General features: G+C 40.3%; 1 protein-coding gene across 3 annotated transcripts in view; it reads left to right on the top strand.

Moving 5' to 3' along the window:
• TRHDE (thyrotropin releasing hormone degrading enzyme) overlaps window positions 1-13,982 on the top strand; it is a 209,474-nt gene that overhangs the window by 28,324 nt on the left and 167,168 nt on the right. For all 3 annotated transcript variants that reach the window (XM_039391317.1, XM_039391316.1, XM_039391315.1), the window contains exon 3: window positions 13,419-13,545. In XM_039391317.1, coding sequence (XP_039247251.1) covers window positions 13,419-13,545 — 127 coding nt within the window. The remainder of the gene's footprint in view (window positions 1-13,418; window positions 13,546-13,982) is intronic.

The following is a 13,982-nucleotide window of genomic DNA, read 5'->3' as shown; positions in this document are numbered from 1 at the left end:
TTGTCTCATTCCTCAGACAAGGTTTTAGCCTGAAGGAGCTCTCACTATTAATATGGTTGCTACTCTTATTGCTGTAACCTGTTTTTGGTTGTGATATGAATTTTATGCCAGTCAGAGCACAAAATTTCCCGTGGGCATATTTTTCTCCCTCCTGAGGGCTAAGTACAGTTTTTCACAAAGTATTGTGGGCTCAATCCAGCACAATGCAGACTTGTCTACAAAGTGCTCAGTTTCCTCAATGCCAACAAGTTTTAAAGGGTGCTTTAAAACTCAGAACCTTACAGCACTAATCTGTTTGCCTTGCGAACAGTTTTGCTATTAAGTTTACATGTAGCTCACAAGATATTTTTTGTGTTCCTCTTGCTGATTGCTGCTATTGTAAGCTGTGCTTTGAGTGAATGCGTTTGAGCTCACAGGTGAACTGTGCTTCTGCTTTGCTTTTTTTGGTTCTCTTTATTTACCACAGATTTATTTTTTTTTTCTTAATACTGTAAACATGATAAGTATGATGAAATGTATACCTACCAGACTATGGTTTCCACTATGGTTGTGCTGAATTTATGTGAAACTTGAAAGTACTGACATGCCCTTGCAGTCATCCTTGAATTGTCATGTACAGTCTGTCTCTACTATCTCCCCACAACTTTGTTATGGTCTAGACAAGTACATCACTTTACTTATTAGCTATTTTTTAGGGGACCACTTTGTTGACATGCCTTAAAATAATTACTTTTAAGTGAATAATAAAAAAAACCTATGCCTTTAAGCAAAGCTAAATAGTCTCAGCATGGTTGCTACTTTACAAACGGTGTTATTATGGGAGTGCGATGGTTACTCTTACACGAGTCAATGTGGGGAACCTCAGTTTTCAGAATGTCTTCTAAGTTAAGCAATTTCAGGGGTACAAGTCTATAGTGTGGAATAAAGTTTGGGTCTGGTTTTTGAAAAACATGTTGTGACTGAGGAACCTGAAAACAGGATTTTTCTTTTTTTTTTTTTTTTTTTCTTCTATTTGTAATGGAAAAGGTGCTGTTTTCCAGAAAATGTGTTTTAGGAATAGTAATTTGATGATTTATTATGAAAAGATGACTTATCAGTTTGGCACAGTGAGGATATTCAAGTTCTATTTCTGGCTCTTTTTCAGATTTCCTTCCTGATATTAAGCCCATCTTTCTGCATCTTTCATTTATAAAATGAAGATGATAACAGTTCATTTTCCTCATGTTTTACCTTTTACTCTTTAGACAGGAAGATTGAGAATAACAAACATCTCTTGTGCGTATTTGTGTAGTCAACTAAGCACAGAGAAACTTTGTTGTCATATTGAGTCTCTAGACGCTGCCAAAATATAAATCAGCAGTTACAATGTTTTCATATTATCATTTCAAATGGAATCACTGGAAGGTAACATCTGTGCGCTTGTGACAGAGCAGTCTCTAGCTAGGTAAAATCAGGCATGCTGTAAAGCTGCTGAACATTGTAGGTCACTTGTTAGCACTTTCTTTAAACTTGTGTACTTCTATAACTTTTTTAAAGTCCAAAAGTAGGGAAATATCATTTATGAATGATGTGTGGTGTGAGCGCTTTGCCTATAAAATAGCCAGTAAATAGTACTTGGAATAAGAGAACTCAATCCAATCCAAATCCAATCAAAGGAAGTCAAAATTGGTGTTAACCCTGGGAATACATCTGCTGCAGATTTTTTTTCTGGAGGAAAAAACCATTCCCACATCATCTTACCTCTGGGGTTGCGATACAGAGTTTGTATGTGTAATAGGTAAATAATGTAAATCTTTGTGCTTTGTTTCTTAAAACTGTGCTGATTTTTCACCTTCTACAAAGAACTGGCAGGAGCTTTAACCACTGGGAATTTCAACAGTTTAGGCACTGAATTACCTACAATAGCACTTCAGAAGAACTTGAACCTTCCTCCTAGGCTGAAGTTCTGTAATAACTGAAATTTATCTGTAACAAGTCTGTCATGGTCCTCTCTTCTCTCCACAAATGTTTTTTCTTACTGTCTAGCACTGAACTGATGAGTGTCCAGATGAGGAAGCTGGGTTGCCTGGACACTACCCATCTGGTTGGCATAGTTAGCTGACTCATCTGGCTGACAGGTTGCTGTGAGAAGAGATGAACTCTAGTGCTGGTGTAATAAGAGAGTCGGGGCTGAATGACTGAGTATATGGCGGTGAGATCGTGGCAGTCTTGGCTGGCTGAAATGGCTATGAAATGGTGTCTGTAATTACATTTGCTCTACATTAGTTGTTAACATGTTCATTTTTTGTCTCTGAGCCATTTCAACAAGATGATACAGATTCTAAGTGCTCTAAATTAATCTTAATGGCACTGTGGTCAGTGACATAGTCAGTATTTTATTGTATGCTAGTTGAGCACTGGTTGGATTTATAGGTAAGTGCAGCTCATTAACTTTCCAAAGTATTTTATGATCTCAAGTTAGAAATTGTAGCATGTCTGCATGACAGTTTTTCCTCCTGGTAGAATACATTGTTGCACCTTTGACTGGAGCAGTCACATTTGTTTTGGTTCAGATGAGAAATTGATGAGGCAATAGATGCTTGTCCCATGTGGTCACGTTTATTTAGAAAGGGGCTACACAAAGCTCTTCCCCCGTTCTCACAAGTCTGAAAATACCTGACAAATCTTTTTGCTTTATATCCTGCATTTGTCCACTGTCACCCCCTAAGTTTCTCTCACTTCTTTCTCCTTGAGGGTCATGCTGCAAGGTTTTATCTAGGAACATCTGGACATCTGGGAGGAGACAGTTAGCAACCTGCTAAGCCACTTGGATTCTCACAAGTCTGTGGGACCATATGGGATCTGTCCAAGGGTGGTGGGGGAGCTGGCAGAAGAGCTCGCCAAGCCACTCTCCATCATTTACCGACAGTCCTGGCGCACTGGGGAGGTCCCAGATGGTTGGAAGTTGGTGAATGTCACACTGATCCACAAAAAGGGCTGCAAGGAGAACCCGGGAAACTACAGGCCTGTCAGCCTGACCTCAGTGCCTGGCAGGGTTATGGAGCAGATCATCCTAAGTGCTATTACACAGCACCTACAGGATGGACAAGAGATCAGACCCAGCCAGCACGGACTTAGGAAGGGCAGGTCCTGTCTGACCAACCTGATCTCCTTTTATGATTAGGTGACCCACCTGGTGGATGAGAGGAAGGCTGTGGATGGGTCTGCCTGGACTTCAGCAAAGCCTTTGACACTTCAGCAAAGCCTTTGACACCGTCTCCCACAGCATACTCCTGAAAAAGCTGGCAGCCCACGGCTTGGGCAGGGGCACTCTGTGCTGGGTTAGGAACTGGCTGGAGGGCCGGGCCCAGAGAGTGGTGGTGAACAGTGCTGCATCCAGTTGGTGGCCGGTCACTGGTGGTGTCCCTCAGGGATCAGTGCTGGGCCCAGTTCTACTTAATGTTTTTATTGATGATCTGGATGAGGGGATTGAGTGTACCATTGGCAAATTTGCAGATGACACCAAGCTGGGGGGGAGTGTTGATCTGCTGGAAGGCAGGAGGGCTCTTCAGAGGGACCTTCAGAGGGACAAGCAGGAGAGACAGTCTGATTCCAATGGGATGAGGTTCAACAAGGCCAAGTGCCGGGTCCTGCACTTTGGCCACAACAACCCCATGCAGTGCTACAGGCTGGGGACAGAGTGGCTGGAGAGCAGCCAGGCGGAAAGAGACCTGGGAGTTTGGATTGACAAGAAGCTGAACATGAGCCAGCAGTGTGCCCAGGTGGCCAAGAAGGCCAATGGCATCTTGGCCTGGATCAGGAACAGTGTGGCCAGCAGGACCAGGCAAGTGATTCTTCCCCTGTACTCAGCGCTGGTGAGGCCACACCTGGAGTACTGTGTCCAGTTCTGGGCCCCTCAGTTCAGGAAGGATAATCAGGAGCGGGTCCAGAGAAGAGCAACGAGGCTGTTGAAGGGACTCGAGCACAAGTCTTCTGAGGAGAGGCTGAGGGAGCTGGGCTTGTTTAGCCTGGAGAAGAGGAGGTTCAGGGGAGACCTCATCACTCTCTACAACTCCCTGAAAGGAGGTTGTAGCCAGGTGGGGATTGGTCTCTTCTTCCAGGCAACCAGCAATAGGACAAGAGGGCACGGTCTTAAGCTGTGCCAGGGGAGGTTTAGGTTGGATATTAGGAAGAAATATTTTACGGAGAGAGTAATCAGACACTGGGCTGCCCAGGCAGGTGGTGGATTCACCATCCCTGAAGGTTTTTAAGCTGAGACTGGATGTGGCACTTAGTGCCATGGTCTTGTAACCATGGCAGTATTGGATCAAGGATTGGACTTGATGATCTCGGAGGTCTTTTCCAACCCAGTTGATTCTATGATTCTATGATCTACTATATCTGTTCAAAGCCTCTTTCCCCTTGCCCTGCAACAGTGTTGAGGTACCGCAATGCTTGCGTTTAGTTTCCTGAGACATCTCTATTCCCTCAGTGACCATTTCTATCATATAAACTTTTTTTTATTGATGGCTTTTCTTATTTTAACTAGTTTGTTACAACAGTCTTGAATGAGGATTCCAAGACAGTGTTTGTTTACTTTAAAAAAATTCCATCCAATCTCTAGCAAAGCTGTTTCCTTAGGAAGTATCAGGTCATTGAATGCTCATTGGTTTCAGCTACCTTTAAAAAAAATTCCCAAATTTATTAAAATATTTAGGGCTCGGTGCAGTGCTGTATGTGACTGCTCAGTTTAGAGTAATCTCTTTATAAAAATGAGCTGTTCCTTCGGTATTCAGTAAGTACATTTCAGTACCATGCAGTCTTTTTTGAGTATTGTCCATGATGAATAATGAATAGGAGATTGAAACAAGACATTCTTCTGTAATTTCTTCCTATTATCACATTTAACTATGTTCACTACAGCAGAATTGATATTTCACTACAGCTACCTCTCTCTTTCTCTCCTTCACTCGTCACTGTTGTAAAATTTATTGCATTTGAGCACGCACAAAATGTGTGGAGTTATGCGCACATGTGAAACAATCCATGCACGTTCTTAGTGGAATCTGGCCTGTAGCTTGTTTGCGTATGTAGTGAAGCGTTATTTATTTTGAATTTATCACATTTAAAAACCCATTTGAGATGCAGTGCCTTGTTTGCAGAAGTGATGCAGGGAGTTTGCAGCCAAGACTGTTGGATCCAGACATCTGTCTGCTATATTGAATGCGTAATGTGACCCTATCTTTATCTCTGTAACAATAATAAAAGCAATACCTATGCCTAAAATAGTGAGCAAAATAATGATAAAAGAGATCTCAGATTATCAAGTAAATTGAAGCTTTTAGGAACAGAGGCAATGCATGTGTTTTTTATCTGAGGGTGTCACTTGCTGCTGAAGTATTACAGATCTTGAAATAAAGAGCAGAAGACTCTTTTGTCCCCCTTTAAAAAGTTTGTAAGTGGCTGCTCTGTTGAAATGTTAGGGTCTTCTGTAACTATAACATGTAAAGGCATGTTTGAGGTTAAACACGTATTTAAAATTGAATTTATGCATAAGCCCTTTCTGAACTGAGATTTTTAAATCATTGTGGGATCCCAGATGCACCAGCACTGGGCTGAGCCCATGGGTATAGTCACATAGAGGACTGGAGCTAGTTTGGAGGGGCATCCTAAGAACAGTGCTTACTGTAGAGTCTGCTGGCTTTGAGAAAGGGATTAAAGGACAGACATTATTCCCAGAATGGCTTTTCTGACACCAGTTGATGTGCAGAAACATCTGTTTCATAATGGGAAAGCACTCTAAGCTGCTTTATAACACCTGACAGTAATTCTCTGTGAAGTAGGTGGGAAGGGTAACTATCATTAATTGTGAAGTGAATTCCTGTGTTGATTCCCATGCTTGCCTGAGAAAACAAGATCTAAGGTTATTGGCAGACTTTTGCTCCATTTCCATACCCCCATTTGCTCTCAGTCTGTTCAGACTTAAGTACATGCAGCAAAATGGAACAAAGACAGAAGAAAGGTTGAGGAGACATTGAGACATTAGGAAAATAGATATATGCCATGCTTGGAACATTAGCCATGTTTGCTTGGAGAGATACTGCAATAGTGACGAGGTAAATGAGAGAGAGGTTCAGATCTCTTTTGGTTCCACCGGCATATGTGATGTGACAGCATTCAGGGCTGGGGAAAGGCTCTCCATGGATGTGGGTGCCTTTAGGAGTGGTTTTGTGTAGTGATGTGGGTGGCAATGTCTGGGGTATTAGATGATGTGAAGCAAGGGGTAGGATTATATATGCATCATCTCCCCTTGTCCTGGCCTTGCACCTGATGTACCTTTTACTTTAGAACTATATATGCACTTATACATTTGAAGCCTACTCTTGAAGACATTATTCTCTATGCTGTACAAAGCTGGCCTTGTACCTGATGCAGCAAACGGTTACTGCTGTGTATATTCTGCATCAGGCTGTTTTCAAGATTCAGAGAGCTATTTTCCTTATACTACATGAGATAGAAACATACAGTCCAGTCCTGCCTCTCGTGATTTGAACTATTAGTGGCCATGACCAAAGTACAGTCATTTAAAGGACTGGGTTTTTTTTGCCTTTTTTTCCCCTGTGCAACTGCATGACAAGAACTGTTCAAGCAGTGATCTAAAAACATGGACTGTAGACATGGTGGATGCTGTTGGTGAAGGTTGCCTTGGCAGAAGTGTCCCTAGCCCAGCGGCAGGACCAGTTGTGTCTCTTGCCCCCGTAGTTAACAAGAGTCATTCAGTTGAAATCAATGGGTGTTGTTTTAGGCCGTTAGAGCCCAATGAACCATCTGCTTTCACAAGTCTTTTCTTGCTAAAACAGAGGTGCACTTCATTTCCTTGGAGCAGTATTTCACATCCAGTGAGCTGTGATTCCCCTAGGGCATAGAGGATGGCAGTTGGAGTGGTCTTAGAACATGGAAAAGATGACTAAACATTTAAAGGAAAGTTGCCTTGCAGAATGAATGCAGACTATTATATGGGATTATTGTGATCAGCAAACTGTACCGTAACAATAAATAAAAGAATAAAAATGTCTTTAGGTGACACTAAAAAGATAACACCATTCTAAGAACGTTTCAAAGGGAATGCACACATGAACTAGAAGGTGGCATAGAGAATAATGTCTTCAATAGTAGACTTCAAATGTATAAGTGCATAAAAATTCTAAAGTAGGTGGTGGGCTCTGGTTCTGCAGACCTGCAAGCTTCTTACTGTAACATCCTGATTTCTGCCAGATTATCAACTTCCTTGATTCCCTGGGAAAGTAGGTTGTCAGGCTTATGGCACTTCTCACAAAGGTTTTTAGTGCTGCCTTCTAGTGCCAGAGGGAGAGCATACTATGGTTCTCTCTGGTCTTCCTTTGTCTTTAGTGAATTCCTCTAGGGTAGATGGTGGGACAACAGTCTCTTTGCAAATTAGGCATGTCTAAGTAATGAGTTTTTATTTCCATGATGAAAATGTTGAATGTATTCCATGTTCCTCCTACCTGCATTGCAGAACCCTTTGGTTTGACCTGAAGTATTTCACATAATGTGAAAAAACGACTGCACGTTTTTCCTTACCATTTGTATTGGATCTGGCTGGGATGGAGTTAATTTCCCAGCAGCCCTCACAGTGCTGTGCTTTGCATTGGTAGCTAGAAAGGTGTTGATAATGCACCAGTGTTTTGGCTGTTGCTGAGCACAGCATCGGTGCTGTAACATTCTTCCCACCCAAATCAAGGGCAAGATCCTGGGAGGGGACACAAGTAGGCCAGCTGACCCAAACTGAGCAAAGGGATATTCAATACCATATGACATCAGCTCAGGTATAAAAGCTATGGAAAGGAGGAGGAGGGGGGGACATTCATGGTTTACAATGTTTGCCTGCTGAGAAACCACTACATATGCTGAAGCCCTGCTCCCTGGGAAGTGGCCGGACATCATTTGCTAATGGGAAGTAGAGAATGAACCTGGTTATTTTCCTCTTTGCTTGTGCGTGCACAAAACTTTCACTTTTGCTTTAGTAAACTGCCTTATCTCAACTTATGAGTCATTTTCCATCTTGTTCTCTCTCCCCTGTCTGACTGGGAAGAAGAGTGATACGGTGGGTTGGTGGCCCTGGCATTCAGGCAAGGTCAACCCACTACACCATTCTTCATCCCTTTCATTCTGTACTCTTTTTCACACACTTAAATTTTAATGCCAAAAAAAAGGTAAAGAAAAAAGTAGTGATTTTAACATGTCAAAACAGAAGAGTTTTACTTCTTTTGAACCCATTCTTCTGTTTATTATGTGCTGAAATTATCACTGGTCTTTGGTACAGTAGAAACATTTTTAGTGAATATACTATTCTCCAGGATGAAGGACCACCGCCTCCCTAAGATCTTGCTTTATGGTGAACTTGCCACTGGCTGCCGCATGAGAGGAGCCCCGAAGAAAAGATACAAGGACTCCCTGAAACAACATCTCAGCCTTGGCCATATTGATCACCATCACTGGTCTACTCTGGCCTCAAATCGGGAGGCCTGGAGACACACCATCTATAACGCAGCTGTCTCCTTTGAGAACACACGCAGGATCACCCTCGAGGAAAAAAGGCAACGCAGAAAGAACCGTGTCTTGCAGAATACACCATCTAAGGAGTCTTTCTGCTGTGCCTTTTGCAATCGGATTTGTCTGTCACGTATTGGCCTCATAAGCCACCAGCGTGCCTGCAGCAAATGTGGATAGAGCCTTCCCAAATCTTCGTTCGCGAAGCCTAGCCATGATGATTCTCCGGAAATAAAGATGTTTGTTGCTATCTACAATTGTACTTGTCAGAATTTTACCCATTATATCTTGTATATAGTTACTAATTCATATTTTTTTTGAAGCATTCTGAAGTAATAAGACAAGGAAAGCACTTTTCTTTTTAAGTGCTAACTTTCTTTTTGATGGATAATTTTTACCTGCTGTAGACAGGAAGGTTTTTCTCATGCACTGTAGTTATTAACATGACTTCAGTTAGGTTTTACATATGTTGCACATTTCTTAGCATATATTGCTACTGTCCCTCACTTCAGGAAACAGTTTTCATTTTACAATCACGTTCATCTCTTCTGGCAACCTAGTGTTACAAATATTTTTAAAATTTCTTTGACTTATGTAACAAATGCTGAAATATTAAAAAAGACTACAGAAAATGTGGCAAAATGTACAAATTGTTTGTAAAAGTACACTGTTTTATACAGCAAATACTTTTGACTAACTATAGAGAAGTAGGCTATTGATCACTTATAAAATACGTGGAATTTAGCATACAAATTTCAGGAATGTTTTAGTATTTTTTCTGATAATGGTGCCAAAATAATTCCAAGAACTTGAATTAGGTTGCTAATATTTTTGAAGTAATCTTTCAGGATGATTTTTTTTGAGATATTATCTGAGTGTGGTTGAGTATTGTCTTTATTTAAAGTTCTTGTGAAACTGCTTGAGGGCTTCTGGAAGGCAAACAAGAGGAAACAGCTCATATTTTTGCCCACTTCAGGAAAGAATGAGAAAATATACATTGCAGCGATTTCATTTGGGATCTCTAGTAACTTCTAGAGTTGTTAACAGCTGTATCTTATAACAGGGAGGTCTGGGTTGTAGGGCTGAAGGTACAAACCTACTTGCTCAAATTTGTGGTCGGAAGGAGATGGTCAGCCTGGTTCCATTTGAGAGAGAAACAAAAGAACCTGTATTTCTTTTTCTTAGTAATCAGAACTTCTGTTGAGAAATTGGTAGTGGTTGCAAATGTAGGTATAAAGGAACTAAGAAAAACCTCCAGAATTTAGGTTAATTGTGTGAACTTAGTTATATTCTTAGGTTTTGTGACAGTGTCATTATGAAAATGATTCCTCATAATATTTTTCTGATATTTTTGTCATTGAGGCACACAGGGAACTATGCTGCATCAGAATACCACCAGTATGCTGTGAATATGCGTGTTGTCTGAAGAGTCCCTACCTTATTAATTCCCAAATACGGAGGGTGCATGGTGCAGGTTGTAAGGTGGCAGTGAGGCTGAATGCCTGCTTTGAATTCCCTCTCTGCCACTGCCACCTGAGTTGCTACGGGATGCCAAGTAAATCACATAAACTGACACAGTCTCATTTAGTCATTAATAATGTGTTACTGATTTTCTTAATGCCCAAACTATGGCACTTGTGGCCAGACTCAAAGCTGTATAAAGTGTTCACCACTGCAGTAAGATATAATTGGAACAGTGCTTTAAGTATGTGGATCAAAACTGTTAAGTATACTTGACATTGAGAGGTGTCCAGAATGGCACCCAGAATTAGTATTAGTCTCTCTTTGTTTACTTTCTTATGTGAAAATTATAGTCTAACCTAATCTTGCAAAGATTATGAAAAAGAGCATCACTGATATTTGCAGGGTAGTAGGTGCCATTGCAGTGAGTGATGAATTGTGCACCTAAGCAAGAAAGCTATTTATCTTTTGTAGGAGAACATGCAATGCTTTTATTTATTATATTTAGGCCTGACCCTGCAGAAGATTTTGTTTTTTCTCTTATTTAAATTATTGTAAAATAGAATTCTTAGTATAGTGATCAATCAGCCTGTGAAAAAGTATATAATAATTAGGCATTATTGTTCAGTCCAACACAGTTTTAAAGCAACACAACCTACCTGCCTTTTGAAATGAAAATACTAAACCAGCAAGCAATTTATTCTAAATAAATCTCATATCTTAATCTTCATTCTGTTTTATTTACTTAAGCTCCTCTTTGGAGCAGTGTATGAAGACTTTACAGTCTTTATTACTTTACACTCAGAATCTTATAAGCTAAGGAAATAATATAGTCCCTATTTGATGGATTTGGCAGTAAGATGTCTTATGGTCAAAGTAAGCCCATACACATTAAAGACATCAGTGTGTGAAAGTTAGTGCACTTCAATTTCGAGCTTATAGGTGCCAGACTTTAGACTCTGGACCAAGCTCCTTGTGTTGTGAATGATACCTCAGAAAGTGTCATCCAAAACAGCTAACTGGGCAGGCAGAGTGTCCAGATTGTCCCCTGTGGTAGCCCTCTGTCCCTGCCCTCTGCTAACCAACAGGGAATTTTCTGAGGCCAGGGATAGGCCTGTGATGGTGTGTCTAAGGTTCCTCCATATCTTTCATGTTCAGTGGTTGTTGGGTGAAAAGCAGAAGCAGACCCAACGTTTGAAGATATCTGACTGCTTTGGCAATACCTGTTGCCTCAAAAGCCCTGAGAGACCTGGACAAAGGCACAGGTAATTTCTGAAGTGTATTCCAGCTTGGGGGTGACCTTGGTGTGAGCCATGGGGCCCTGGCAGTCCAGAGCTGTTCTGGGCAGGCAGAGAGACAGAGGGAAACTTTATGGGCAAAATAAAACTGTATTTAGTGTTAGGCAGGAGACAAATGAAAGTTTGCAGCATTGTGGTTTTTGAGCTTTGGTACCTTGGCTCTATCTCAGACACTATTAAATACCTTTTCTGCATTTGCCAAAAGACACACATTGTAATGCAATAAATTGAACCTTGATTTTTCTTGTATCTACCTATTATTTTCTTCTCTTCAGTTGTCATATTTATTATTATGGACGCATTTGACCACTGTCAAATTGAATGATTTTTTGCATACTTGGTTGGCTGACTCTTTTTTTTCCTAGTTTACTGGTACAGTCAGCTGTGCCAGTAAAGCAATTATGTAAAATTGTCTATAAAGGTTTAATGATACAAAACAGTGTTCATCACAAATCTAATTGTGATTCTTAACATCCTTCAACAAACTAAAGGTTTTGAGACATTTGGATTAGCATCTCTGTGGTTAATATCTGTTTTGTTAAAAAATATATTTTATCTAGCAGATAAGGGAACATTTAATGTACATGCTACTGTTAACTTTGAAAGGAAACAATGAACAAAAATAGTGACTTGGAGGGATTCAGATAATGGTTTATATTCTTTCAGGTGGTGATTATAGGAAGTCTGCTTTATTACATATCTCATTAGGTTACATCATTACCTGTTTTACATTACAAGTGATAACTATGTATGGTTGATGGTGCACTGAGTCTAATACAACACAAAGATTAAAGATGGGCACTGTAATGAAGCAAATAATGTGTCTGCATACTGAAAACAAAGAGATAGCGGGTTACAACAGAATTGATAGGTACAGTATTTGATATGTGGTTTCCACTTGGATAACTGAACTGGTTACTTTCAGTAGTAAAGCAATACTTGATAATGCTTTCACTGAAGCAAAAAGTTGCATTGGCTTTTCTTGGTCCATAATAGTGTTTAGAAACATTCCAAAGCTGACATTTCTCCCTCATGTTTGCATTGCTATTTTCTGATTTCTGCCCTACTGCTTTCCTCAGAACCCTGGCTGGGATTTAATCCTACCACAGAAAGTGTTAGGACTGACATTTAGTAGAGTCTCATTTGTGTCAAGTCGTTATGTACTGCAGGGAGAGACCTTCTGCCAGTTATTAGAGACAAAGCACACACTACTTTCATAAGGTGAATGAGGAGGGAGAGTGAAAAGTGGCTCTCCTTTCTGTCCCTTTCTTGGTTAACAGTTCTTGGCTGTATGTTGTGTTTGCACTAAGGAAGCATTAAGGTCTGTAAGGACAGGGAAGAGGGAAAAACCAAGAAGTGCTTTCTGCTACCTTCTTAATCAGGGTCAGACTTGAATGCAGAATTATGAAGGTGAGTTCTTTTCAGTTGGTTCACTCCAGGTAGTCAAATATGTGAGCTGTTTTATACTGAACAGAGCAGTCTGTAGCGTGTATAAACAGCTTTGATTTACTGCTTTCTGAAAACAGAGGCCTGAAGCAGTCAAGGAGGTTTCAGGAATGTTAATTGTTTGTGTACATGAATGAGCTTATAAATGGTTGTTTTTGCAGTCTTCCCAAAGCTCATCGAGGGTAACTGTGTCACTGCCAGAGAAAAGAGAATGATTATTTTCTTTTCTTCACAGTCTACTAATATTTTCAGGGCTTGATATAATGTGCCTTTAACAAACCATGAACTTGTCTCCTACTGAGTCACTGCATTCTGCCTACATTCAGTGTAGGCAGAGAACCATGATACTAATCCACTCTCCCATCATATCTCTAGCAAACACATGTTTTCTTCAAATATTTATTTTGATGCAAGGAGTGTTAAGTTTTTTATTTGGCAACACAAGCAATTAGGAGGTTGTGACTTCTAAACTTTGTAACTTTAATTGTGGTAGTCCTGGTTTTCAGCTATGACATGTTTTGAGAATGTATGACAGTCATATTTGGCTTTAAGGTAATAATCCCGCCACGTCACAGCAACCTTAGGATAATTCATTTCTGCAGATATGATAGATTTAAAAGGCAGATGCTGAAATGATTGGTCTTTTGCTTTGTTTTTTAACAGGTACGGTTATATGCAAGGCCTGATGCAATCAGAAGAGGATCGGGGGACTATGCTCTAAATATTACAAGGAGTCTCATTGAGTTTTATGAAGATTATTTTAAAGTGCCCTATTCCCTGCCAAAATTAGGTAAGATTTTCTTCAGAATGTGAAGTTTGTCCAGAAATGAGAGATTAAGTCAGCTATTTTAAAGCAATTTTAAGACTGTAATGTATTACATTTCAAGGTAAGAAATATTTGGGTTAATTTAGAAGAATCAATAAGGAATTTTTCCTTGCAGAGGAATGGAAGCCAAATTTTTCCTTCTCCATCCTGGAACTGAAAAGATCATGAAGCAGACAGTACTTATGTTTCTAGACAAGGGGTAGAGAACTTGAGACCTTTCACTGTTATGTGGGTTGGTGGGGATTTTTGTTTGGGTTTTTTTTGATAGTGTCTATTTTGGTCCTTACTTCCATTAGATAGCCACTAGGAGATATTTGTTCTGCAATATTTGTATCTTGGTGCCTCAGCCTTAGATGGGGAACAGAAGTGAAAATATTTGTGGAGACTGGGAACCTGTAACA

This window comes from Pipra filicauda, unplaced genomic scaffold, assembly GCF_003945595.2.
Source record: "Pipra filicauda isolate LSUMZ 115617 unplaced genomic scaffold, ASM394559v2 scaffold93_size3172892_pilon, whole genome shotgun sequence".
NCBI lineage: Eukaryota > Metazoa > Chordata > Aves > Passeriformes > Pipridae > Pipra > Pipra filicauda.
Note: the sequence above shows the minus strand (reverse complement) of the source record. Positions and strands in the feature narration are given on the sequence as shown.